The sequence below is a fragment of the Somniosus microcephalus genome, chromosome 2 (assembly GCF_052327205.1).
Source record: "Somniosus microcephalus isolate GS21.2 chromosome 2, FLI_Smic_1.0, whole genome shotgun sequence".
NCBI lineage: Eukaryota > Metazoa > Chordata > Chondrichthyes > Squaliformes > Somniosidae > Somniosus > Somniosus microcephalus.
Window position 1 is genome coordinate 101,121,608 of NC_140988.1, and position 27,799 is coordinate 101,149,406.

Below are 27,799 nucleotides of genomic sequence, written 5' to 3' on the forward strand. Positions count from 1 at the left end.
AGTTTTGCACTAAATGGCAGTAGATGTTACGTAAATATACATGGTGAAATGCCTCTATTGTGTATACGGTGTTTTTTTACTAAACTGAGTGCATGTGGCACCAGTGACTGCCCTAAGAGACTGAATAGGCTGGCTAGTTAATCGAAGGCTGCTGCCAATATTGTCATTGCTCTTAACTAGTCAGTCACTCAGGTAATATCGGACCCTTGCTTGCAGAGAAGCCTTCAGAGGAGCAGAGAGCGGCGGTATAATGAGTACCTAAACTCATTTTCGCAGGCTTTTTTTTTTTTTATACACAGGCTGGTGTTGGGAGCGGAGGTACAGGGAGTACTTAAACTCACTTTCGCGGGCTTTTTTTTTTATAAACACAGGCTTACCAATCTCAGACAGGCGGCGGCGTTCCGGAACCACGTCACGATTCAAAAACTGACACGGGCAAGAGGAAGCAGCTGATTGGGTGAGTACGGCCAGGTGAGTATTTATACTACTCTATAGTTTGACAGTTAAGATTAATAGTTTATAAAATTTAGAAGTTCTTAATGTTTGTGGTTATAGTTTCTAAGGTCTCTGTTGTGTATCAGGGAGTGCTAGTAACCAAGGGCCCTTGAGTATATCATTTAATTGTAGTGTAATTAGTGGTATTGATTTGATTTAAATTAATTAAAGGGTAAGTCATGGCAGGACAGCTCGGCCCCGTGGCATGCACATCCTGCATTTTGTGGGAAATCAGGGACACTTCCTGTGTCCCTGACGACCATGTGTGCAGGAAGTGTATCCAGCTGCAGCTACCGACAGGCCGCATTGCGGTGCTGGAGCTGCGAATGGATACATACTGGAGCATTCACGATGCTGAGGACATCGTGGATAGCATGTTTAGGGAGTTAGTCACACCACAGGTAAAGGCTGCAGAGGCAGGAAGGGAATGGGTGAACGCCAGGCATAGTAGGCGGCGTAGGCGTGTAGTGCAGGGGTCCCCTGTGGACATCCCCCTCTCAAACAGATATACCACTTGAGATTGTTGAGGGAGATGGCTTATCGGGGGAAGGCAGCAGCAGCCAACTTCCTGGCACCATGAGTGGTTCTGCTGCACAGGACAGGAGGAAAAAGAGTGGGAGAGCTATAGTGATAGGGGATTCTATTGTAAGGGGAATAGATAGGCATTTCTGCGGCCACAAACGAGACTCCAGGATGGTATGTTGCCTCCCTGGTGCAAGGGTCAAGGATGTCTCGGGGCGGCTGCAGGGCATTCTGGAGGGGGAGGGTGAACAACCAGTTGTCGTGCTGCATATAGGTACCAACGATACAGGTAAAAAATGGGATGAGGTCCTAAAAGCTGAATATAGGGAGTTAGGAGGTAAATTAAAAAATAGGACCTCAAAAGGTAGTAATCTCAGGATTGCTACCAGTGCCACGTGCTAGTCAGAGTAGAAACAGAAGGATATTTCAGATGAATACGTGGCTAGAGGAATGGTGCAAGGGGGAGGGATTCAAATTCCTGGGACATTGGAACCGGTTCTGGGGGAGGTGGGACCAGTACAAACTGGACAGTTTGCACCTGGGCAGGACCGGGACCAATGTGCTAGTGCTTTTGGGGAGGGTTTAAACTAAAATGGCAGGGGGTTGGGAACCTGTGCAGGGAGACAGAGGAAACGGAAGCAAGGATAGAAACAAAAGACAGGAAGGAGAAAAGCAAAAGTGGAAGGCAGTGAAATCAAGGGTGTAAAGCAAACAGGGCTACAGTAAATAATAATTCTAAAAGGACTAAATGTTAAAAAAACAAGCCTGAAGGCTGTGTCTTAATGCGAGGAGCATTCGTAATAAGGTGAATGAATTAGCTGCGCAAATAGATGTAAACGGATATGATGTAATTGGAATTACAGAGACATGGCTCCAGGGTGACCAAGGCTGGGAATTCAACATCCAGGCGTATTCAATATTCAGGAAGGACAGGCAAAAAGGAAAAGGAGGTGGGGTAGCATTGCTGGTTAAAGAGGAGATTAACACAATAGTAAGGAAGGATATTAGCTCTGATGATGTGGAATATGTATGGGTAGAGCTGAGCGATACCAACGGGCAGAAAACATTAGTGGGAGTTGTATACAGACCCCCAAACAGTAATGCTGAGGTTGGAGATGGCATTAAACAGGAAATTAGAGATGCGTGCAGTAAGGGCACAGCAGTTATCATGGGTGACTTTAATCTACATATAGATTGGGCTAACCAAATTAGTAACAATACTGTGGAGGAGGAATTCCTAGAGTGTATACGGGATAGAAACATAGAAGATAGGAGCAGGAGTAGGCCATTCGGCCCTTCGAGCCTGCTCCGCCATTCAACGAGATCATGGCTGATCATCCAAACCCTAGCACCCGGTCCCTGCACCGACAGCCATCCCACCCAAGCCCTATCCCCGTCACCCCACGTATTTAATCCCCCCTAACACTAAGGGTCAATTTTTATCATGGCCAATCAACCTAACCCGCACATCTTTGGACTGTGGGAGGAAACCGGAGCACCCGGAGAAAACCCACGCAAACACGGGGAGAATGTGCAAACTCCACACAGACAGTCACCCGAGGCCGGATTTGAACCCGGGTCCCTGGCGCTGTGAGGCAACAGTGCTAACCACTATGCCACCGTGCTGCCCTATGGTTTCCTGGACCAATATGTCGAGGAACCAACTAGAGATCAGGCTTCTTGGACTGGGTGTTATGTAATGAGAAAGGATTAATTAGGAATATTGTTGTGCGAGGCCCCTTGGGGAGGAGTGATCATAATATGATAGAGAGTGAAGTCGTTGACTCAGAGACCAGGGTCCTGAATTTAAATAAAGGAAACTATGATGGTACAGGAAACTTCGCGATATCCGGCACCGGCGTGATGCCGATCTATGAAAACTTCCAGACAGACGGAGGTTTTCATCTCCATATCTGACAACAAACACTGTTGCTTAGCAACAGCTTGTAAACAGTCAGCCCGTACCTTGGAAGCGTCTCTGTAGCTTTGCAACAGCTTCAGAGAGGCTTTCCAGAGACTAACTGTTTAAAAAAAAATGCTAGAAGAATTTTTTTTTTTTTTTTTTTTTTTTTTAAACCTAGCAAAACGGCTGCTGATTTCTGCCGTTAGATCGAGGTTTCCGGACATACAACCTCCGGATAAACCAAAGTTTCCTGTATGAGGTGCGAGCTGGCTAGGATGGATTGGGGAACATTACTTAAAGGGTTGATGGTGGATAGGCAATGGCAAACATTTAAAGATCGCATGGATGAACTACAGAGTTTGTTCATCCCTGTTTGGCATAAAAATAAAACAAAAAAGGTGACTCAACTAGGGCTAACAAGGGAAATTAGGGATAGCATAAGATCCAAGGAGAGGCCATATAAATTGGCCAGAAAAAGCAGCAAAACTGAGGATTGGGAGCAGTTTAGGATTCAGCAAAGGAGGACAAAGGGATTAATTAAGAGGGAGAAAATAGAATGAGAGTAAGCTTGCTGGGAACATAAAAACTGAATGTAAATGCTTCTATAGATATGTGAAGAGAAAAAGATTGAAGTCAAGCATAGGTCCCTTGCAGTCAGAATCAGGGGAATTTATAATGGGGAACAAAGAAATGGCAGAGCAATTAAATACATACTTTGGTTCTGTCTTCACAAAGGAGGTCACAAATAACCTCCCAGAGATGTTGGGGAACATAGGATCTAATGAGAGGGAGGAATTGAATGAAATCAATATTTGTAGGGAAATGGTTTTAGGGAAATTGACGGCTTTGAAGGCCAATAAATTCCCAGGGCCTGATAATCTATATCCTAGGGTACTTAAGGAAGTGGCCCTAGAAATAGTAGATGCATTGCTGGTCATCTTCCAAAATTCTATAGACTGGAATAGCTCCCATGGATTGGAGGGTAGCTAATGTAACCCCACTATTTAAAAAAGGTGGTAGAGAAAAAATAGGGAATTACAGACCGGTGAGCCTGACATCGGTAGTGGGGAAAATGCTAGAGTCCATTACAAAAGATGTAATAGCAAAGCACTTGGAAAACAGCGACAGGATCAGACAAAGTCAACATGGATTTACAAAAGGTAAAGCATGCTCGACTAATCTACTGGAATTTTTTGAGGATGTAATTGGTAGAATAGATAAGGGAGAACCAGTGGATGTGGTGTATTTGGACTTTCAGAAGGCTTTCGATAAGGTCCCGCGTAAGAGATTTGCGTGCAAAGTTAAAGCACATGGGATTGGGGTTAAGGTACTGACCTGTATAGAGAACTGATTAGCAGGCAGGAAGCAAAGAGTTGGAATAAACGGATCTTTTTCCGAGTGGCAGGCAGTGACTAGTGGGGTACCGCAGGGATTGGTGCTAGGACCCCAGCTATTCACAATATATATTAATGAACTAGACGAGGGAACTAGATGTAACATCTCCAAGTTTGCAGACGACACAAAGCTGGGTGGGTGTGTGCGCTATGAGGAGGATGCCGCCGAGAAATTCCAGTATGATTGGGACAGGTTGGGTGATTACACTGCATTTGCCATGCATCTGCCCAATGTGGATAAATGCGAGGTTATCCACTTTAGTGGCAAAAACAAGGCGACAGATTATTATCTGAATGGCAATAGATTTGGAAAAGGGGAAGTGCAACAAGACCTGGGTGGCGTTGTGCACCAGTCGCTGAAGGTAAGCATGCAGATGCAGCAGGCGGTTAAGAAGGCAAATGGTATGTTAGCCTTCACAGCGAGAGGATTTGAGTACAGGAGCAAGGATGTCTTGCTGCAGTTATAGGGCCTTGGTGAGACCACATCTTGAGTACTGTGTGCAGTTTTGGTTGCCTTATCTGAGAAAGGATGTTCTTGCCATGGAGGGAGTGCAGCGAAGATTCATCAGACTGATACCTGGGATGGCAGAAATGATGTATGGAGAGAGATTGGGTCGATTAGGCTTATATTCGCTAGAGTTTAGAAGAATGAGAGGGGATCTCATTGAAACTTATAAAATTCTAACAGGACTAGACAGACTAGGTGCAGGAAGGATGTTCCCAATGGCAGGGAGTCCAGAACCAGGGGTCACAGTCTAAGGATAAGCCATTTAGGACTGAGATGAGGAGGAATTCTTCACCCAGAGAGTGGTGATGAACCTGTGGAATTCTCTGCCACAGAAGGCAGTTGAGGCCTACTTATCAAAAATATTCAAGGAGTTAGATATATTTCTTAAGGCTAAAGGGATCTGAGGAGAAAGCGGGGACAGGGTACTGAATTTGGATGATTAGCCAGGATCTCATTAAATGGCAGAACAGGCTTGAGGGGCCGAATGGCCTACTCCTGCTCCTATCTTCTATGTTTCTATCTCCACTCACCAACATCTGGTTACACTGGTATTTGCTTAGGTCTGAATTTGGAGTGTGGCATCTCAGCTGGTCACTGGCTACTAAATCCAGCTCTAAGCACAGCTGCAGAACCTTAAAATCATGAAAAGCGGTCTAGGAGTCTCTCACTGGGATAAAGGAACCAATTTTAGTAGTGTAGGGAGCCAGTCTCCTAGAATCTAAACTAAAACAGTGCCAGTACAAAAGTAGTTTTACAGTCCATCTTAGAATGGGAAACAGCACTGTGGGATTAGCAGTCCAAAACTAGCGCCTTGCTGGGTGTGGCAGACACTGAAAATACACCAGTGCACTATGATACCAAGGAATTCAAAATGCTTCTTTTTTCTTTGAATTTCCCTGCTACCATCTGCGGTTAATTAATCTCACCGTATAGGGTATGTACATTTCTACCATTACGATGAATGCGTGGGACTACATGATTTCACTGTAGTGCTCGGGGGAGTTAAGGGATTTCATTATACTCTCTGCAATTTCCCTACTGAATACACATGCCTGCAAACTTTGAATAAAAGATCCTAATGGCTTCAACAGATGATTTTTTTTCTTCTCTAGGGCCTAGAAAATATTACTTCACCAAACCATAACTCTTGAAATACTCCAATGGGCGACAATGTAACAAAGCATTTGTTCCAGCCAGTGGAAGGTAATTAAAAATTGTTCAGCGAGATAGTGTGTTGTATATCTATAAAAATGGCTGGAAAGTAGCTTGGATTGAGCTAATACAAACTAAAATGGGTATTGCAACATTAATGTTGACATGAGGAAGTCACATGAAAGTATTGTGCCCCTAAAGATTATACTGTACATCTATTTACAAATTTAAATTTGTTTTTTTAAAAACCAGACCTCACCTGGATTCTCATAGGAACAGGAGTAAGCCATTTAGCCCCTCGAGCGTGTTCCACCATTCAATTAGATCATGGCGGATCTGTATCTTATCTCCATCTACCCACCTTGGTTCCATAACCCGTAAAACCCTTGCCTAACAGAAATCTATCAATCTCACTTTTGAAATTTTCAATTGACCTAGCCTCAACAGTTTTTTGGGGGAAGAGAGTTCCAGATTTCCACTACCCTTTATGTGAAGAAGTGCTTTCAAACATCACCCTTGAACGGCCTAGCTCTAATTTTAAGGTAGTGCCCCCCTTTTCTGGACTCTCTCACCAGAAGAAATAGTTTCTCTCTGTCCACCCTATCAAATCATTTAATCATCTTAAACACCTCAAGTTTACCATGGTGCACAACCAGTTTAAGACATGGGCACCATTACACTGCAGTACACACCAAAACAGCCAAATCCATAGCATTCCACGTTCACACTTTCAGCAAGTAGCCAGCATGGTAACACGAATAGGTAGCCCAGTGTGCACATACATGCATTTCTAGTAAAGATCGCTGGATAATGATCAGGAGCAACAGTTCTGTAGGATCTTTATAAATAACTAGTTAGGCCTCAACTGGAGTATTGTGCACAATTCTGGGCACCAGGGAGGATGTCAAGGCATTGGAGAGGGTACAGAGGAGGTTTACCATAATGACACCAGGGATGAGGGACTTCAATTATGTAGAGAGATTGGAGAAGCTGGGATTGTTTTCCTTGGAGCAAAGAAGGTTAAGGGGAGATCTAATAGAGGTATTCAGAATTATGAGGGGTTTTAATAGAGCAAGTAGGGTTTCCTCTGGCAATTGGGTCATAGATTTAAATGATTGGCAAAAGAACTAGAGTGGAAATGAGAGAAATTATTCCACACAAAGTTATGATGATCTGGAATGCACTACTTCAAAGGGTGATGGCATCAGATTCCACAGAAACTCTCAAAAGGCAACTGGACATGTACTTGGAGAACTAATTTGTAGGGTTATGGGGAAAAAGCTGGGGTGTGAGACTAAATTGGACAGCTCTTTCAAAGAGCTGGCACAGGTTGAATGGCACCCTTCCATGCTGTAAGTTTCTATGATTCTGTGATTAAAAAAAAAATTCTCAGGATATGGCTGGCAAAGCTGGCATTTATTGCCTATCTCTAGTTGCCCTGAAGGTGGTGGTGGGCCTTCTTAAAGTGCTGCAGTCAGTGTGGTGAAAATGGTCCCACAATGAAGGAACAGAAATCTATGTCAAAGGCAGGATAGTGTGCGAGTTAAAGGTGCTCGTGTTCCCCTGCACCTGCTGTCCTTGTCCTTCTAGGTGGTGGAGGTCACAAGTTTGGGAGGTGCTCCCGAAAAAGCGTTGGCCAGTTCCTGCAACGCATCCTTTAGATGGTACACCACTGGTGGAAAGGTTGGATACTTAGGCTCGTGGATTAGGTGCGGATCAAGCAGACAGCTTTGTCAAGGATGTTGATCTTGAGTGTTGATGCAGCTGCACCCATCAAGGCAAGTGGCAAGTATTCCATCACTCCTCTGTTGTGCAGCTGAGTGGGACTGCCCTCGCATAGTTCCACTCTTACCTATCCAGTAGTAGCCAGACAATCTCCCGAAATGGCTTATCTTCCCGACCCTGCACTGTTACTTCTGGAGTTCCCCAAGGATCTGTCCTTGGCCTCGCCCAGATTTCTCATCGACATGCTGCCCCTTTGGCAACATAATCTGTAAATGCGCCAGGTTCCACAGGTACACTGTCAAGACCCAGCTTTATCTCTCCCCTCCACAGCCTCAGCGTTGTCAGACTGCTTATCCGACATCCAGTCCTGGATGAGTCGAAATTACCTCCAATTAAACACTGGGAAGACCAAAGCCATTGTCTTCGGCCCCCACCACAACCTAAGTTCCCTAGCCACCGATTCCAAAACTCTCCCTTGCCACTGCCTCTGGCTGAACCAGTATGTTGACAATCGCTGCGTCCTAATGGACCCTGAGCTGAACTTCTGACCCCCATAACCGTCTCACATCACCAAGACCGCCTATTTCTAACTCCATAATATCACCCATCTCCACCCCTGCCTCAGCCTATCTATTGCTTAAATACTCATCAACCTGCTTGTGTTACCTCGAATCTCGACTATTCCAATGCTCTCCTGGCCAGCCTCCCACCTTCAACCCTCCATGAACTTCAACTCATCCAAAACTCTGTTGCCTGCACCAAGTCCCATTCACCCATCACCTGTGTGCTTGCTGCCTACATCGACTCCCGGTTCACAAACACCTCGATTTTAAAATCCTCATCTTCATGTTCAAATCCCTTTATGGTCTCGCCCCTCCCTATCTTTGTAAGCTCCTACAGCCCTACAACCTTCTGAGAACTTTGTGTTCCTCCAACTGGCCTCTTGTGCATCCACACTTGCTTCATCCTGCCATTAGCGGCCGAGCCTTCGGCCGTCATGGTCCTAAGCTCTGGAATTCCTTTTGTACCCTCTCGGCCTCTCTTCCTCCTTCAAGACACTATTGAATACCTACCTCACCAATCTTTTGATGACCTGCCCTTGTGTTGCTTTGGATCAGTGTAAATTTTTGTCTGATTACGCTCCAGTGAAGTGCTTGGGGACATTTTACATGTACATTGCTGTTGTGCTCTGTAGGTAGTAGAGAGATTTGGGGAGTCAGGTGTAGAGCCACAGGCCACTGATTACCCAACCCCTAAACTAATGATTTAGACTTGAATGTGGTTGATAATGAAGAAGAAAGAAAGAAGAAAGCAAGGTGTAGACTGCAGGACTACAGGAAGATGTCAATGTACTGGTCAGGTGGGCAGAACATTGGCAAATGTAATTCAATCTGGAGAAGTGTGAGGTAATGCATTTGGGGAGGGCTAACAAGGCAAGGGAATACGCATTTAATGGTAGGACACTGAAGTGTAGAGAAACAAAAGGACCTTGGAGTACAGGTCCACAGATCCCTGAAGGTAGCAGGCCAAGTAGATAAGGTGGTTAAGAAGGCATACGGAATACTTGTATTCTATGCCTCAGCTAATAAAGGCAAGAGCAGGGAGGTTATGCTTGAACTGTATAAAACACTAGTTAGGCCACAGCTAGAGTACTGTGTACAGTTCTGGTCACATTACAAGAAAGATGTGATTACACTAGAGGGTACAGAGGAGATTTGAGGATGTTGCCTGGACTGGATTTTTAGCTACGAGGAAAGATTGGATGGGCTGGGTTTGTTTTCTTTGGAACAGAAGAGGATTTAATTGAGGTGTATAAAATTGAGGGGGGCCTAGATAGAGTGGCTAGAAAGGACCTATTCTCCTTAGCAGAGGGGTCAACAACCAGGGGGCATAGATTTAAAGTAACTGGTAGGAGGTTTAGAGGGGATTTGAGGGGAAATTTCTTCACCCAGAGGTGGTGGGGGTCTGGAACTCACTGCCTGAAAGGGTAGTAGAGGCAGAAACCCTAACCACATTTAAAAAGTGCTTGGATGTGCACTGAAGTGCTGTAACCTACAGGGCTATGGACCAAGAGCTGGAAAGTGGGATTAGGCTGGATAGCTCTTTGTCAGCCAGCACGGACACAATGGGCCGAAATGGCCTCCTACCGTGCTGTCAATTTCTATGATTCTACAATCATCATGACATTTATGTAACTATTCCAGTTGAGTTTCTGGGTAATGGTGACCCCACAGGATAGAAATTAGGTGGGACTTAGCGATGGAAATGCTATTGAAGGTCATGGGGAAGTGGTCAGACTCTCCCTTGTTGGAGATGGCCATTGCCTGGCACAAATGTTACTTGCCACTTATCAACCCAAGTTTGGCTGTTACCAAGGTCTGCTGTCTGTGGGCATGGACTGCTTTATTATCTGAGGAATTGCAAATGGAGCTGAACACTGCAATCATCAGCAAACAGCCCCACTTCTGATCTTATGATGGAGAGAAGGTCATTAATGAATCGGCTTGAGATAGATGGGCCGAGGACCCTTCCCTGAGGAACGACTGTAGCGATGTTCAGGGGCGGAGATGAATGGCCTCCAACAACCGCAACCATGTTCCTTTGTGCCAGGTATGACTAACTACTGGAGGGGTCCTTCTGAGTCCCGTTGATTTCAATTTTACTAAGGCTCCTTGGTATCACATGTTTGAATGTTGCCTAGATGTCAAAGGGAGTCACTCTCGGCTTTACAACATTAACTACACTCCAAAAGTACTTCATTGGCTGTAAAGCGTTTTGAAACATCCGGTGGTCATGAAAGGTGCTATATAAATACAAGTCTTTCTTTCTTTCTTTCCCTCTGATATACAGCTCATGTCCATGTTTGGACCAAGGCTATCATGAGGTCTGGAGCCAATTGGCCCTTGTGGAACCCAAACTGAGCATGAGTGAGCAGGGTATTGCTTGATAGCACTGTTGATGGCAACTTCCATCCCTTTGCTGATGATTGAAAGGAGGCTGATAGGGCAGTAATTGACTGGGGTGGATTTGTCCTGCCATTGGAAACAGTTTCTCTTTATTTACTCCATCTAAATCCTTCATGATTTTAAACATCGGTCAAATCTCCTCTTAGCCTTCTCTGCTCCAAGGAGAACAACTCCAGCTTCTCTAGTCTATCCACTTATTATTCTGCATGCAACTTAAATATAATATTTATGATTAGACTTATCAATGCCCTGTTAATTTTGCTCTTTTAATATGTAATGTTCATTCACTCAATTTAGTTTTGTTGAGCAGAAAGACCCTTTCAGTCCAGCTGGCCAGCCCTGAAATGCAAAAAAAACTGTCCTGTTGAGGCTTGAAACATCAGGACTTAAGATTTCTAACGGACGATTTTTGGTCAGGATGGGGAAGAAGGAGAAGGCTGCACTGAATAATTCCAAAGACTGGGAATGAAAAACCGTGCCTTGGGCGGGGGTGAGGGGAAGAGAATGGGAGGCAGGTGTTCCCTGTCTGAAAAACCCACACCCAAAATTAACAAAAGAACACAAAAAATAGGAGTAGGTCACACGGCCCCTCGAGCCTGCCCCACCACCAAACAAGATCATGACCGATCCTCCACCTCAACTCCACTTCCGCCCAATCCCCACACTCCCCGACCACCCCCAGCGCCCAAAAATTCATCGCTCCCAGTCCTGGGGCAGAGAATCCCAAAGACCCACAACCCTCCGAGCAAAGAAATCTTTCCCCACCTCAGTCGCAAATGGTCAACCCCCCACCGAGACCATAGCCCCCCAGCCCTAGACCCCCCACATCCAGGAGGAAACAGCCACCCAGCCCTTCTTCAAATACATGATGCAGAAGTCTTAATTTCTCTGCATCTCCCCCAAGTTTGTGAATTCTAATTTAGCTGGAGGATGCCCTTACCCTTTGCACCATCTTCCCCCACCCACCACTGTGCTGCTACCATGACAACCACAGCCCTCTTCACCTCAATGGCAATATTTCAATCCTGAATGGCGATACTAGCCTATAGGCATCAGCTAATTGAAACATGGTGATATACTGAAAATAATCTTGTTCTTGATGACCAGACTCTTCCATGTACAGAATTCAGAAAATTTCTTTTAAAAAGACAATATTCAAGCTAAAACTTAGAGTGGACACCAAATCTGACTTGGGCACCTTTAAGTGGAAATGACTGAACATGAGAATGGGGTAAGTTCCCCCCCTCGCACACTTACACTAGAACAGCACATATTTAGCGCATCAGATCTTCTCAGCTGAAGTAAGCGACGATGTAGAGTTTCTTACTGCATTTGGTGAACTTAAAAACAGTTGTGCGTCAAGCCCACAGAACTTAACTGCATGCGAACAGAGCCTACATAACCATGACTGTGCTATGAAGGGATTTCTTCACTGGGAATCTGTGCAATGGAACCGGGAGTTTCAGCCACGTCTACTGCCCAAGGCGATCCGAGTCAGCGCCCGATCGCATGTGGCTGTACAAATATTTGTCCCAGGTTGTAGTTTGCGACTAACCAACCAGGTAAAAGTATTATTCCCATTTCTTTTTATAAAAAAAACCCAAAAATCATGTATTTAATTTTTTTGAGCATGTGGCATTTTAAAAACAATCCTTGCATCTCACTGCAGAAATCAGAATTCCACTGAAACCCTCCAACATTTAAATCAGGTGTCACAATTTTTCCACAGAGCTATTATAAATAGTTTGTAAAATTGATGGAGTTTTAAAATCTGACATTGGGAGCTGGATCTGCATTGGAGGAGTTCTGCACAGTCCTTGTGGAGACCAAGTCCCATCTTCACATGGAGGACACCCTCCATCATGTGTTGTGCTCCCACCGTGCTAAGTGGGATAGAGTAACAGATCTAGCAGCTCAAAACTGGGTGCTGATAGTAACTAAGTTGCACAGACCTTGGCCCCAACCTGGGACTTTAGTGGTCTGCATGAATCAGCTACTCACTGAATAAACTTGCTAAGCCAGAGAAACCATTGCCAAAACATCCGAAGTGGCTGCTCAGGTCTCAGTTGGTAAGGAGGCCATAATTATAAATGCATCAGCAAACCAAACTCCATAGAAAACCTGAGAAACACTTTGACCAGTTTCAAAAAGGAATTTTAAAAATTAACCCAATGTCTCAAAGAGGGCATTTGAAGTTGGTTTAAAATCTAGCAAGACATTGTTATTAAAATGATAAGCACTTTAACTGATACACAAGTATGATACTTAGAGTGGTTTTAGTTTAGTTTTTGAAAGTGACTAGCATTTGGGAGGGAAGCAGATAAAAAAATTGGTATTTTTAAATTTTACAACTTTAAGTAAAAGGTGACAAATAGTGACTAAGGAATTTAATTTTAACATGTTAAAAAGCAGTGCAGACAAGAAAACAAATTTCTTAGGTTCCAATTATGAAACCATAATATGCATAAACGTTCAAGAACGTTCAGACTGACTTGAGCAAATCTTGTCAGATGCAGTAGCCCAATCAAACACGTACAACCAAATTGACTTATCTATGTTAATCCCTCACTGATAAACTGGCTCCTTTTGAATGACAGTTTAACAGACCCTCGTGGAGACTTGAAAGAAAATGCAAATAGATCATCTGTCTACCATCCTCCAGGAGAAAGTCCATTGTTTGTACAAATTCATCAGGGACTAATCTAGTAATGGCTCCACTAGTGTGTGATAAAAACATGGAGGAAATTTTGCTATTTGTTGAGCCTTAAAAACTGTACTATGATTATTATAAGTCTGTTTAATGTCAAAAGACTTTTTTTTTTTTTTTTTTAAATGGTGTATGCAGAGAATATCAAATGTATATCACTGACAAATTCAGCTTTTTAATGTTAGGGCTATAAGCTGGTAAAAACACATACTAGAAAAATATTGTTAATAATGAAACAGTAACAATGTATCTATGGTTGCAGTATAGTTTGTAAGTTTAAAAGTATTTCATTTAGGAAACAATTTACACAGCTGCACATCAGTCTAAAGCAGTATGCAAAGTTGTATAAAAAATCATCAATTTTACTTGAGGTAATTCAAATAGACTTAAAATACCAGCATTTTATAGGCCGCTACCAAAATCAAATGCCATTAGTTGTTTATTATATAGCTAAATTTTTACTACACTATAAATAATCACAATGTAGTTTGATTTTTAACTCTACAGTATCAATAAAGATCTGTAACATAGAAAAAATTATACCACAGGATATGTTCTGCCATATCATAAAAGGGTTAATATTAGCATACTGGAGAGGGCAAGGTGTAACACGGTTATGTCAACAGCACACATTTTAAGTGGTTATATTGCGGCAGTGTCAGATAGTTTCAGCAATTGCTTTTGTATGAAAAGCAGATGTATTTAGCTCTTCAAAAAATACTATAACCTTCAAAAGAACAGAAAAAAACTCTAATTTTCCAGTCATAATCCCAAAGAGCCACTTTGTAGTACAGTCAGGAACTGCCTGAAAACAACCTTTATGGTGTTCTAACAAATATTTCTCTAATCTAGTAAATTAAACTCAAAACACTTAGGTTAATATTGTGTAAGTGCTTTGAGGAAAGAATGGCTGTTGCCAATACTTTTTAAATTACAATAAAACACTTTATATAGCATTTAAGCACGAGTCATTAATCTGCTCTCACCACACCTGTACTGAAAAAAGAGTCAGAGATTTACCTGTAGGTTCAACAGCAGTGTCCTCTGCAGAGTCTGTAGTAGAGACCACACTAACAGCATCTGTAGTAGCAGGGGTAACCGTTTCACTTCCAACAGCAATCAGAGGTCTTTTAGGAGCTACCACAACACTTCTACAAAAAAAATTAAATAATTAATAAATAAGGTACAGAAGTAACTCCACTGATGCTGATAACTTACATTTGCAGACTTGAACATAGAAAAAAGTCCCAAGATGCTTCACAGAATATTGTCTACAAAGGTAATGGAACATCATCCCAGCAGAGGTCTGAAAGCATTAATAAAATTCCTTTGAAAAGTCTGGCAGTAACTATAGTTACCACATTTCTGATGCCAACTGTAGTTTTCTTTGTGCTTGCTACACACAAACAGGAGACACCATTCTAGTAGGGCACAAACATACTGGTCAAGCTCGATCTCCTGTGAAAAGGTATTCAAAATGCACATCCCTAAAAATCAACGCCTGTATAATATTGGGAATCCCTAAACAACCATCTTACACAAAGCCTACTCGTTAGAAAATGGAAAAATGAAATAGTGACCAACATAGATGAATCAGTTATTTTCTCATTTCTATTGATCTCCCCCATCATATGTAACTCACCATTCAAGAGGGCAGCAAGCCAATTTGCTTCAAAGCCTCTCCCAATGGCACCTTTGACCAGTTGTTTAATGGTGTGCTTGTGCCCAGGGATGATTTGCCCCTAATGTTGCCTCTTCTAGTGAGAAAAAACAAAATTGCCTTGCCTTTACTTGGACCCCAATTAAGCAAAGGAAAAACTTCAAATGCTAGAAATTAAAATAAACACAGAAATTTCTGGAAATATACAGGTCAGCCAGCATCAATTCTGAAGGCTTCACACTCAAAATATCATAACTCATCTTTTGTCTTTACAGATGCTAACTGACCTGATGTGTTTTTCCAACATTTTCTGGTTCCACTTAGACCCTCCTCCTCATAGCAGAGCCATGAGGAGGAGCTGCTTCTATTGACAAATCCTGGATATGAACACACATGGCACAGCATTTTCAGACTCCAAAATATTGCGGCAGGGAGCTGGCCGATAGTAATTAATTTTCAAAGAATGCCTGCTATTTCAAGATAATCCAAAACATTGTAGTATCTGTGGTTCTGTATTACCCCTAAATTATCCAACCAACTAAAGCATTCCAACCATTCTAACCTTCCAAATTCATACAGGATAGAAGAGGATAACATAGAAACAGAGAAGATAGGAGCAGGAGTAGGCCATTCAGCCCCTGATCATCCAAATTCAATACCCTGTCCCTGCTTTCTCCCCATACCCCTTGATCCCTTTAGCCTTAAGAGATATATTTAACTCCTTCTTGAATATATTTAATGAATTGGCCTCAACTGCCTTCTGTGGTAGAGAATTCCACAGGTTCACCACTCTCTGGGTGAAGAAATTCCTCCTCATCTCAGTCCTAAATGGCTTACCCCTTATCCTTAGACTGTGACCCCTGGTTCTGGACTCCCCCGCCATCGGGAACATCCTTCCTGCATCTAGTCTGTCTAGTCCTGTTACAATTTTATACGTTTCAATGAGATCCCCTCTCATTCTTCTAACCTCTAGCGAATATAAGCCTAATCGACCCAATCTCTCTTCATACGTCATTCCTGCCATCCCAGGTATCAGACTGGTGAATCTTTGCTGCACTCCCTCCATGGCAAGAACATCCCTCCTCAGATAAGGCGACCAAAACTGCACACAATACTCAAGATGTGGTCTCACCAAGGCCCTGTACAACTGCAGCAAGACATCCTTGCTCCTGTACTCGAATCCTCTCGCTATGAAGGCCAACATGCCATTTGCCTTCTTAACTGCCTGCTGCACCTGCATGCTTACCTTCAGCAACTGGTGCACAAGGACACAGATTTAAGATACAGTTTTTGACATGCAAGTTGAGGCCAGGTAAGATATGCAATAATCTATTTCTATATATGTTCTGTTCCACTGGTTAGATTATGCTAATAAATGGAGAAATAACAACCTAAACTATTAATACAAGACAAAAAGATGTCGATCTGACCATGTGCAAGTTATTATGTCAAAATATTGCCTAACAAATTTCAAAGCAATATTGGTCCTTTGTTACTCCAAATATTCTCTGAAGAATATTGGGGTAGAGTTTCCGCTTTAAGTGCAATCGACGCAAATTGCGTCTAAAATTGCACCCATTTTGAAAAGTTGCCCCCTCCCACCCAAAGAGTTTCCGCTCGCTCATTTGCATACCAAACACCAAATCTGCTATGAACCAGCGCAATCGAGCAGCGTTTTGCTTTAAAAAAATATTCTTCGATATATTTCAGAGTGGTAACTTAGTAAAGTTTGATTAATGCAGCTGAAAATGCGTTTATCACAAAAAATAAACATTTTAAATCAGAGTGTTCATTCACCACCTGTGAGTAACCCAATTTTAAATTACTGAAAATGACTAAAAAAATATACAAAACTATTTTCTAGTTAGACTGGGGTGAGTTCCTTAGGAAATTTTAAAAAATCATTCAAAACCTTTCAAAACGAAGCTATTCGTGTCCTTGCGCCCAAAAGATCCAAGTTTATTTCTGAAGCCTCCTCGAAGGCCTGCAAACGGGTGCAATTAGTGGAAACTCCCAATGGTGATTAATTCACCCTGGGGTCGTGGCCAGTTTTGTGGATGGGGCCTGCTTCTCGCGCAACGTTTTAAAACTACAACAACTTGTATTTATATAGCGCCTGTAACATGGTAAAACGTCCCAAAGCGCTTCACGGGAGCATTAACAATATTTGACACCGAGCCACATAAGGAGCTATTAAGGCAGATTGGTCAAGGAGCGTCTTAAAGGAGGAAAGAGAGGTAGAGACGTGGAGAGGTTTAAGGAGGGAATTCCAGTGTTTAGGGCCTTGGCAGCTGAAGGCACAGCCACCAATGGTGGAGCAATTAAAATCAGGGATAAGTAAGAGGCCAGAACTGGAAGAGCGCAGAGATCTCGGAGGGTTGTAGGGCTGGAGGAGGTTACAGAGATAGAGAGGGATGGAGGGATTTGAAAACAAGGATGATAATTTTATCAAGACGCTACTTAACCAGGAGCCAATGACTTGGAGAGAGTTAGGACATGGGCAGCAGAGTTTTAGATGATCTCAAGCTTATGGCGGAAGGAAGATGGAAGGCCAGCCAGGAGTGCTTTGGAATAGTCAAATCTAGAGGTAACAAAGGCATAGATGAGGGTTTCAGTAGCAGATGAGCTGAGGCAGGGGCAGTCTTGGGCGATGTCACGGAGGTGGAAATAGGGGGTCTTAGTGATGGCATGGATATGTCATTGAAAGCTCATGTTGGGGGTCAAATATGACACCAAGGTTGCGAACAGTCTGGTTCAGCCTCACAGTTTCCAGGGAGAGGGATAGACTCAGTGGCTATGGAATGGAGTTTGTGCCAGGGACCAAAAACAATGGTTGGAGGAAAGTTCTGCTCATCAGTACTGGATGTCAGACAAGCAGTTAGACAATTTAAAGACAGTGGACGAGTCGAGAGAGGTAGTGGCGAGGTAGAAATAACAGAAAATGCTGGAAAAACTCAGCAGGCCAGGCAACATCCGTGGAGAGAGAAACAGAGTCAACATTTCAGGTCGAAACCCTTCGTCAGGACTGAAAAAACACAGGAAATGAAACAGGTTAAAAGGCCATTTTGGGGGCTGGGAAATGGGGATGAAAGAACAAAAGAGAAGTGAAGAGACATTAAGGAGGTATTCAAAACGAGACGAGATGGTGATGGACTAGTAAAGAGACAAAAGACGGCTCTAGATTAGGTGTGAAATGCGCTGGCAGAATGAGACAGCTGCCATGTGGGAGAGAAAAAAGGGGGAAGGGTATAAAACAAAGGTGTGGATAAAAAATATATGTAAAAATGTAATAGGGGCCGAGGTTATGATCTGAAATTGTTGAACTCGATATTGAGTCCGGAAGGCTGTAAAGTGCCTAATCGGAAGATGAGGTGCTGTTCCTCGAGCTTACGCTGGGTTTCCGTGGAACAATGCAAGAGCCCGAGTACGGTGAGGTCTGAGTGGGAATGGGGCGGTGAATTAAAATGACAGGCAACCGGAAGCTCGGGGTCACCCTTACGGACTGAACGGAGGTGTTCGCAAAGCATCACCCAATCTGCGTTTGGTCTCCCCAATGTAGGGGAGACCACATCGTGAGCAGCGTGAGGTAGAGCTGGGTGTCATCAGCGTACATGTGAAAACTGACGCTGTGTTTTCGAATGATGTCGCCAAGGGGCAGCATTTAGATGAAAAATAGGAGGGGGGCAAAAGATCATGGAAATTCAAGGTACGCTGAATACAATTTGCGCTTAAAATTCCACAATCTTTTGTGCCAGTTACACAGATATCAAGGGAATTGCGCCGAAAATAATCAGTGCAATCGAGAGGAAACTCCAGGCCACTGTGTTGTATTTTATTATTTAATAGATCTGAATAAGAAAATGAAGGTTTTCCCCCCCCCCCAATGACGTTTATTGAGACATAGACATCTAGCTAATTGAGTAAATGCTTAAAGTTGATAAATGTCTGACTCCCACAGCAGTGCTTATTGTTAATTATCAGGTGTTAACTGCAAGTCTAGACTGTACTTAAATCAGCATGCAATTTATACAGTCTCTACTTCCACAAACAAATGCATATCCTCACTATGACATTCATTTCAACAGTTGTGATGGCTGGCATAAAAAGATTCCCCAAAAGGTAATGACCAAGTACATTTCTCGAGACTGCTTTTTTCACTCAATTCAATACATGTGAGATCAAGTAAAGGTGGACACTATTTACTAAAATGAATTTTCATACATCTTCCTTTGCATAATCACAACATATTTTGGTTTTCTCCAACAACATACAATTACCAAGATCACGTTAAGCAATTCCTAATACATGCCTTCAGGGATTTTAAGCAAGGTGTCCGAGTGACGTTAACAAATCTATTAGCAATACTTCGTAACATTCTTTATATACATATTCAAAATTAAAACAGGGGCTTGGGCTATACTGTATTTTAAAATTAATTCTACTGTGTATAAACTATTAAATTCAAACCTACTCCATTGTATTGCATTAATTTCTTAAATTATCCATATGTTCATTAAATTACAATTAACAGAAATATAAAGTATCTAAAATTAATGCAAAATTCTACATAATGTAGCCATAAATTTAGAGGATTAGTCAATTTTTCAAGCACAGTGTATACAAATGAATACAGTGCAGATTTAATCTGGGTAGAACACATGAAAATCATAAAACAATTGTTCCAGGACTAATTTGCAGATCGACTTAACTCATCAGAAGTCACATTCATGATAACACTATTTCAAAGACAATGGCCCGGATATTCCGATCCCTACGGGTGTGTATGCGCTGTGTACCCAACCGTAGGGACATCGAAAATGCCGGTTTCAGGCATGCACAGCGCATGCGCTGAAAACTGGCATTACCGATCTGCCAAGAATGGTCTTGACAGATCCTCCGGCTGCCCTGGTGAAGGGCCTCTGCGGGCAGATAGTTCCGCTTTTTGGAGACCCCCTGCCTGCAAAAAACCCTTACAATTCTTATGCCTGGTAAAAGCAGGCGTAAGGCCTGCTTTTACCAGGATAAGAGTTGAAAAAAAGTTTTTTTTAATTTTCTCACTGATTTATCATTTTAAAATACTTTTTTTTTTAAAGTTTATTTTTAGCCCCATAAAAACACAATTTTTTTCCCAAAAAATTAAACTTTTGTTTAAAATACTTAATTTATTGTAATTTCAAGTCATTTTAAAAATGTGATCTAAAAAAATGTATTTAAAGTTTTACTATGTTTTTTCATTGATCTCCATTCACATATTTGACAGGTCTTCCTGTCAAATGTATGAAAGGAGATTCCCTTCTGTGATTGGCTCCCCATGGCCCATGTGATCTCAGGGACACTGCCAACTACATGCTCCTCTGGGATACGTGGACCCTGCACACTTCAAGTTTGGTGAGGCCCATGAGCGGAAGCGTGTGCGTCCCAGGAGCCCTCAGGTAAGGGCGCAGATTTTCCCAGATCGCAGACCTCCGCCCGCGGGAGGCCTGCGATCGGAAAATGCGGGCCAATAAGATTACAGGCATTCTTTCACTGGTGCGGAGCTATGCAAAAGACTGATAACTTATGAAGCTTTTCATACCTGTGAAAGAGCAACTAATTGTTCATGAGCTATTTTTACGTTCTACACATCTCGGAAGCATTTTAGTACTACACAATTTTTAAGTTTAATTTTTGTCATGACATTGACCAAAAAAATGGGATAAAAAACCCATAGAAACTAAAGGAATGTATCAATTGAACTGTCCCCTCCCAGCAATACTGGAAATTAAAAAATATATATTTGAAGTTTTTTTTTTACCCACAATACTTGACCTGTATGTGCAAAAGATTTTGGAAAAAAATTAAAGGCCTTCCTCACTGCATAATTTCTACAAACACCCTCAACTGAAGGGTGAGTTGCACTATGTACTTCAAAAACAGAGCATTTCCAGTGAGAATCTTATCTGGAGCAGATAAGATGAAACATTGCAATCTAAGGCAATGGAGTCAATTTTTGAACCCTTGAGATTTGAGGTTATATACTCCAGTAGATATGGAAATGAACATTCTGGGAAAATCGTAATTCTGTGTCAAAACATGTACAACCATCTAAAAGAAAAGGAAGGCTGTTCATGAATATTTTTGAAATCATTTGAAATATATAAAAAGGACCATCTGATTAGTAAAAAAGCATTAGATGTATAAAGTCTTTTTTTTTTTAAATAAAGTAATATTTTACCTCCCTCTCTTCTAAGGTTATTTTTATTTCAATATAACCAGTGCGCCCCAAACTCATTTGTCCAGCCCCCCTCCATTCGGTCTCCTGGTCTGGCACAATGACAAATGGGGTAGACAGTGTATCATGACTGTCTCTGTACCACATGCTGCAGAGGAAATGCAGGAAACAGGTTGTTTCACTGCTTTTCATAATATTGAATTCATAAAAAGAAAAATATTTGAATTTGGCAGGCAAGTTGCTAGCTAATAGAATTACAATATTATAAATTCAACCATTAACAAATCCTGCCTAAGGCATCTTTAACCTAAGTATTCAACTTTTGAGATGCATACCACAATCTATGCTCCTTTCCAAATGCCCTAAATAAATATTACTTGCCTGTTGGCTACAAGTATACTACTGTAAAAATATTAAACATTTATTTTAACTCGGGCTTAGAATTTTAACTATCAGTAAACTTTATGTTAAAACGTTTGTGATGCTGAATCAGACCGTACAGTTGAGATTTCCTCAAGTGAAATTTTAAGCTTAAAATTTTATATGCTAAAGAAATAATTCCTGACAAGCATTTCTACAGGTTTGAAGACAACTAATATTCCAAATTAATCATAATACTAGAATTGTGTTGTGTGGGGGAAAAAAACTGATGTTCTAAACATGCAATTTCGATCTTTGCATCTGGTCTGCTCCAGAAGCATGGGTGGCTGGGAACAAGCGCAGCATTTGATAGAAAGACCAGACAAGACACAAGGCTCCATCAAGATAACATCGCACACCCAGCACCTATTCACCAATGATGAGAATCTCCACATCAGATAACAAAAAGTTTTGGCATGGGATTAAACCAAGATGCACCTTGTTTAAAAGTCTACTAGAAATGAGAGACTCAGCAGGCTGCACTCACTAAGCTGTTACTGTATGTTTTCCAGCTATGGCTGGCAGTAGAGCTTGATAATCCTTAAGATATGAGGAGAGTTTGGATTTCTGACAAGGCATTCCTTAGATAAATGCAGGATCAGAGAGATGTCTTGAAATTCCCATAGATATTACACTGTCAGGCTACTGAATGGAGTCTGCATTTAACAAGGTGTCTTTTCCAAAGAGACATTAACTTGCTGACTCACCAAGTAATGTTGCTGGTCCTAGACAATGAATTAAATCTAAACCAGATTCAAAACTTTCCATTCAAAGTACTGATACCTGAACATGGAAAGTTGCTTGCGATTACATTACGCCCTCATCCTCTATATAGTTAGCAATTTCTCCATCTGTACTTTAGAAATCTGTAATTCGAAGCATTGCAAACATTTGTCTCTATATAACAGAGAAACATTTTCCAATGGTGATCAAATGATAAAGTAATACATAGTTGATCACCACTGTAACACATCAGTAGTAGTTAACAATTCCTTTGATACTATAGTTACTGTGCTCCAAATTTTCTCTTGTTTAAGGACTCCAACATTGTTGTTGGCCCAAATTTGCAGAAAATCCTTTCAGGGTAAGGGGACATACCCGTTTGTTTTCCTTCTTTACCTTCCCTATTTGCTCTGCACCAACTATTACTTAGAGACGCAGAAACAAGGGATCTGGTAGAAAGCTTCTACCAATGTCACCATTTGTTTTTCTCTCCCACCCCCTCACCATCCACATTGCCAATTCTCTTGCATTTTCTCCCTCCTGAGGACACTGACTCATGCTGGGGAATGCTTCCATGGAAACATGGAAGGCATTCATGTGTGAACCTTGACGGTGCGTGCCTGCACGCTATTCAACTATAAAGGCATTGCATCAAAACCTGCTCATGTTCTCAACTGACATTACTTGTTATCAAGAGTCCTGAATAATAATCGGGAGCATGAACTGATTTATTTTCTTCCTCTCTCTAACCCAAGCAGACAGAGACCAGTTACAGCACCCTATAATTTCTTGAGCAGAAATCAGCTGTCCAGCACAAACCAAGAAATGGACCAAGTACTTCCTGTTCTGAAAACAGAAAATACTGGAAACACTCAGGCGGTCAGGCAGTATTGGTGGAGAGAAAAAAAAAGGTAGGATTAATGTTTCAGGTTGATCTGACGAAAGGTTATCGACCTCAAACATAAACCCTATCTTTTTTTCCCTCTCTGCACAGATGCTGCCTGACCCATTGTTTCCAGATTTTATATTTTTATTTTAGATTTCCAGCATCTGCAGAATTTTGGTTTTTGTTCTTTCTGGCCTGCATTGCTCAGTGTGATACAAAGCTGTGTATTTACGCACCAAGACTTCAGGAAGTCAATGCCATTTACAAGTTAGCTGCTAAGAGGTACAAGACAACAGGCTCTATGATGACCAACTGTGATGTATCGTCTCTCCTTGTTGGTGAGCAGCTGATTTTCAATCACTGCTATAAAACGGAGGTCAAATAATCAGCCGAGTTATAGTCCACAAGCATGACTGCCGCCACCACCACACCACCCCTCCCTCCGTCCACCACATAAAGCACCACTTCATGGTGCTGCATGCCGAGGCTCCAATTCTCCACAATCACAAGTCAATAATAACTTGTATTTAGATCGCAGCTTTAACATAAAGAGCGTCCCAGAGTGATTCACAAAGACGATAGGAGGGTTGACTAAAGGCTTGGTCGAAGAATTGGGCTTTAAGTATGTTTTTAAAGGAAGAGAGGTAGGTGGAGAAAATACATCACTTTATTCCAGGTAGTTTTGTAACATGTTACCACCCTAGTTTGGTAGGAACTTTGTTCTATAAATGTTAGGCATTCTCCACACTCTGTAGGAATATACCTGAGCTTGACGAGTTCTGTAGAAACCATATGTGGATAACACAGAACATCATGACATTGCAGACATGCAGTCACGCATGATTACTTATTCCTGTAACAAAGTCCCGGGACTAATGCCATTTTATTATGACCTGAAGCTGAACAAACTAGGAACTTTACAATAACCCCCATTTCCCAGACTAGGTCCCAGTTAGGCTTATAGGAACTGGTGAATGTGATCGCGAAGAATCCATTGGGGATTCTGTTCTCGTCATTTCTGTTCTTGGATGAAAAATTAGCATTGGGGGACCACCAAATTTGGGTTGGGATCTTTCACGCCGGATCTCTCCTGGAAATTGGCTGTCAAATTGGAAGTCGGTGACGAGCAATTAGTTAAAATATTTAATTTAATGTAATTTTAAACAAAAATCTAATTTTTGGAAAAAAATTAAAGTTTTTTTACAGGGCTAAAAATAACTTTTTTTTAAATATTTTTAAATTATAAATTAATTAGTGAAAAAAATGTATATTTTTGCTTTTTTAAACTCTTATGCTGGTAAAAGCAGGTCAAACGCCTGCTTTTACCAGGCGTAAGATTTTTAAAGATTTTCAGCAGGCAGAGGTTCTGCAGAAAGCGGGACTCTCTGCCTGTGGAGGCCCTTTTCCCGGGCAGGCAGATGATCCGTCAAGAGAATTGACAGATTGGAAGTGCTGGTTTTCAGCGCATGCCTGAAACCGGCACTTGCGAGGCCCCTACGGGCACGTACACACCTCGGACACACGCATGGCGGTCGGAATATCCGGCCCAATGTATTTTAATTTTCATGCAGCCAGAAGTAACAGCTATACACTCGTCATGGTTCCACAACAATACTGCGGACCCCTGCCGGCCTGGGCTTGCGCCCTCCGGTTCACCTCTACCCCACTCCAAGGACCTGCACACGGCCAGACAAATTTCCTAAGGCCCTGATAAGCAAGCTGCATCGGGACATCCGACTGGAGTCTGCAGCTCACCAGTTTTATGCAGGTGAGGTCTGAGGTCCATTTTCCAGTGAGCCTTAGGTTGACTGCTTCAGGCACGCATTCCAGTCGTGACGCCCATTTCACAGCAGTTTCCAGCTCTACATGATTTTCTCTCATCCATATTATTTGAAGACATGATAATGTAGATAAATGATCCATATTTCTTAATCCACATCCTCCACGCTACTTTCATAATATTAGCTCTCAAGGCTAATCTCCAAAGACAATATTGGGCCGGATTTTGCGACCTCTACGGGTGCGTATGCCGGTTTCAGGCATGCGCTGAAAACCGGCACTTGTGATCTGTCAGGAATTCTCTCGACAGATCCTCCACATGCCCAAGAAAAGTGTCGCTGCGGGTGGAGAGTTGCGCTTTTTGCACAACTTCCGCCCGCTGAATGACTGTCAAATTCTTATGCCTGGTAAAAGCAGGGATCTTAAGGCCTGCTTTTACCAGCTTAAGGGGGAGAAATTCAGTTGGTAGCGCCAGCCGCTAGCGCCAAGAGAGCGATAAGTGGGGCGTGAAGCGGCTAGCGTCTGGGCGCGGCGCGACCGGCGCCTCTCGCGAAATTGAGCGGACATTTAGCGGCGGCGCAAAACCGCAACGCCCGCTCAGCTGCACGCGCAGATCCTGACGTCATTTCATGGTGCAACGCCCTTGGTGCGCCCCGAACCGGAACTTCAGTGGCGCCCCCCTCCTTTCCGCCTGGCGCTCCCAGCGACTGGTTGAGTGGAACGGTTCCCAGTCGCTGTGGGGTTGGTGGGGTGCTATTTAAAGGGGGCTCTTCCTGGCTTCTTAGTGGTAGCCATTTTTGGACCACTTCTGTGAGAGAGAGGGAGATTTGCAGAGAGACAAAGGGAGAGAGCTTCCTGCATTGAGGCAGCGCTCGCACATGTACTTCTGGCTTCAGCCCAGAACTTTGCAGGTGGATTGATTTTTCAGTGCCATAGCCTTGAGTGGCCACATATTAAGGGGGCAGCAATGGGTGGAAACGTTGAGTTTCTCCATTGCATTGAGGGCGCTCAGAGACGCCGAGAGAGAGTGCCAATCATGGCCAGACGGAGGAGGGCCAACAGGCATCGGCACAGGAGGCCTTACCCTCCCAGGGTATACCGCCAGCAGTTTTCATACCTCAACATGTCTGAGGAGCAGTGTATTTGGAGGCTTCGATTCAGAAGGGAGGTGGTAACTGAGCTCTGCCACCTGCTTCAGACAGATCTGCAGCCTCAGCTGAGGAGCAGGACGTCTCTGTCGGTGGCAGTGAAGGTGACAGTGGCTCTCAACTTCTATGCCACCGGCTCCTTCCAAGCCGCTACTGGGGACATTGCCAATGTCTCCCAGTTCGCGGGGCATTACTGCATCCGCCAAGTCACGAATGCCCTCTTCAAAAGGAGACGTCAGTACATTTCCTTCCCCATGACCCCGGACAAGCAGCAAGAGCGCGCAATGTGATTTGCAAGAATAGCGGGCTTCCCCATGGTCCAGGGTGCCACTGACTGCACGCATGTGGCTTTGCGGGCGCCTCTAGAGAATGCCGAGGATTACCGCAACCGGAAGGGGTTCCATTCGTTGAACGTGCAGTTGGTGTGGGACCACAGAAAAGCTGATACTAGCTGTCAATGCCCGCTTTCCAAGCGGCAGCCACGACGCCTTCATCCTGCGCCAGACTTCTGTGGCAGACCTTTTCGAAGCCCCGGCTCACCCAGGAGGTTGGCTTCTCGGGGACAAGGGCTATCCTTTGTGCACCTGGCTGATGACCCCGCTCCGTGCGCCCAGCACCCCTGCTGAAGAACGATACAATGACAGCCATCAAGCGACCAGGAACATCACTGAGCACACAATCGGCGTGAGGCTTGCTCCATGTGGCAGGTTACATATGTTTTCAATTGAAATTTGAGACACACCCAGAAAGGAGTGGAACAGGTGAAACCTACCCCAGGCTCCTCCCTGGCATGATCATAGCAGTGTAGGATGCAATCCATTCGGCTATCCACTGCTTCACAGTTAGTTTGCCCTGAATCCTTGCAGAACAGAAAATTAATAACTGTCAAGACTGCCTAAATTACTGCGTATGAGCATCTATATAGTGGAAATGATGTTCCAGTACTGACTTTTCTGGTGGCAGTTAAAATAATGGGACAATTTCTCAACCAAAATACAACTTGGAAGGAGCCTAAGGACTGCCTTCTTAGAATACAAAAATCAAATAATATTGATATACAAAGAGGAATGGCAGTTCACAAATTATGCAAGCCAAAACCAACATCAACAAGGCAGTTTTCCACCTAAGAAACAAACTCTCACATCCAAAGAGGTTCAAATAGTGGGTAAATTAACTTGTGGAGAACTAAATTAAGGTACTAACTGGGACTGAAGGAGTATAGTCTGACTGGGAGTGGAGTTGCTCAGCAAAACTCTAAAGTTATATTAGGTCCCATATTATTAGACGAATAGTTATCATGAGGTGAAATCTGCCCTAGATTTACATAGAACTGCACTGAAATGGTTCTGATGCCAGTTGCACCAACATCCTTTTAATGCTGGTCAACAAGAGACATTTGATGCCAGCACCATCTCCACATCAGACACTGGGAGTCCTTGGCATTGAATAAAGTAGTTAAGTCCTCTGCACCTTATTATACTAGTGTTTTCTCAGCACAATTGGCATCAATGTGTGTTCACTAGATAGCTGCATGTCTTAGGCCAATTGTGCTTGCCTATCCTGTTCTGAAGAACACAGGAAGCGCATTGCCATAGAATTT

At 43.0% G+C, this 27,799-nt stretch overlaps 1 protein-coding gene across 2 annotated transcripts in view; it reads right to left on the reverse strand.

Annotated features, from left to right (window-relative positions):
* lrba (LPS-responsive vesicle trafficking, beach and anchor containing) overlaps nt 1-27,799 on the reverse strand; it is a 991,104-nt gene that overhangs the window by 752,498 nt on the left and 210,807 nt on the right. For both annotated transcript variants that reach the window (XM_086011652.1, XM_086011642.1), the window contains exon 30: nt 14,393-14,523. In XM_086011652.1, coding sequence (XP_085867778.1) covers nt 14,393-14,523 — 131 coding nt within the window. The remainder of the gene's footprint in view (nt 1-14,392; nt 14,524-27,799) is intronic.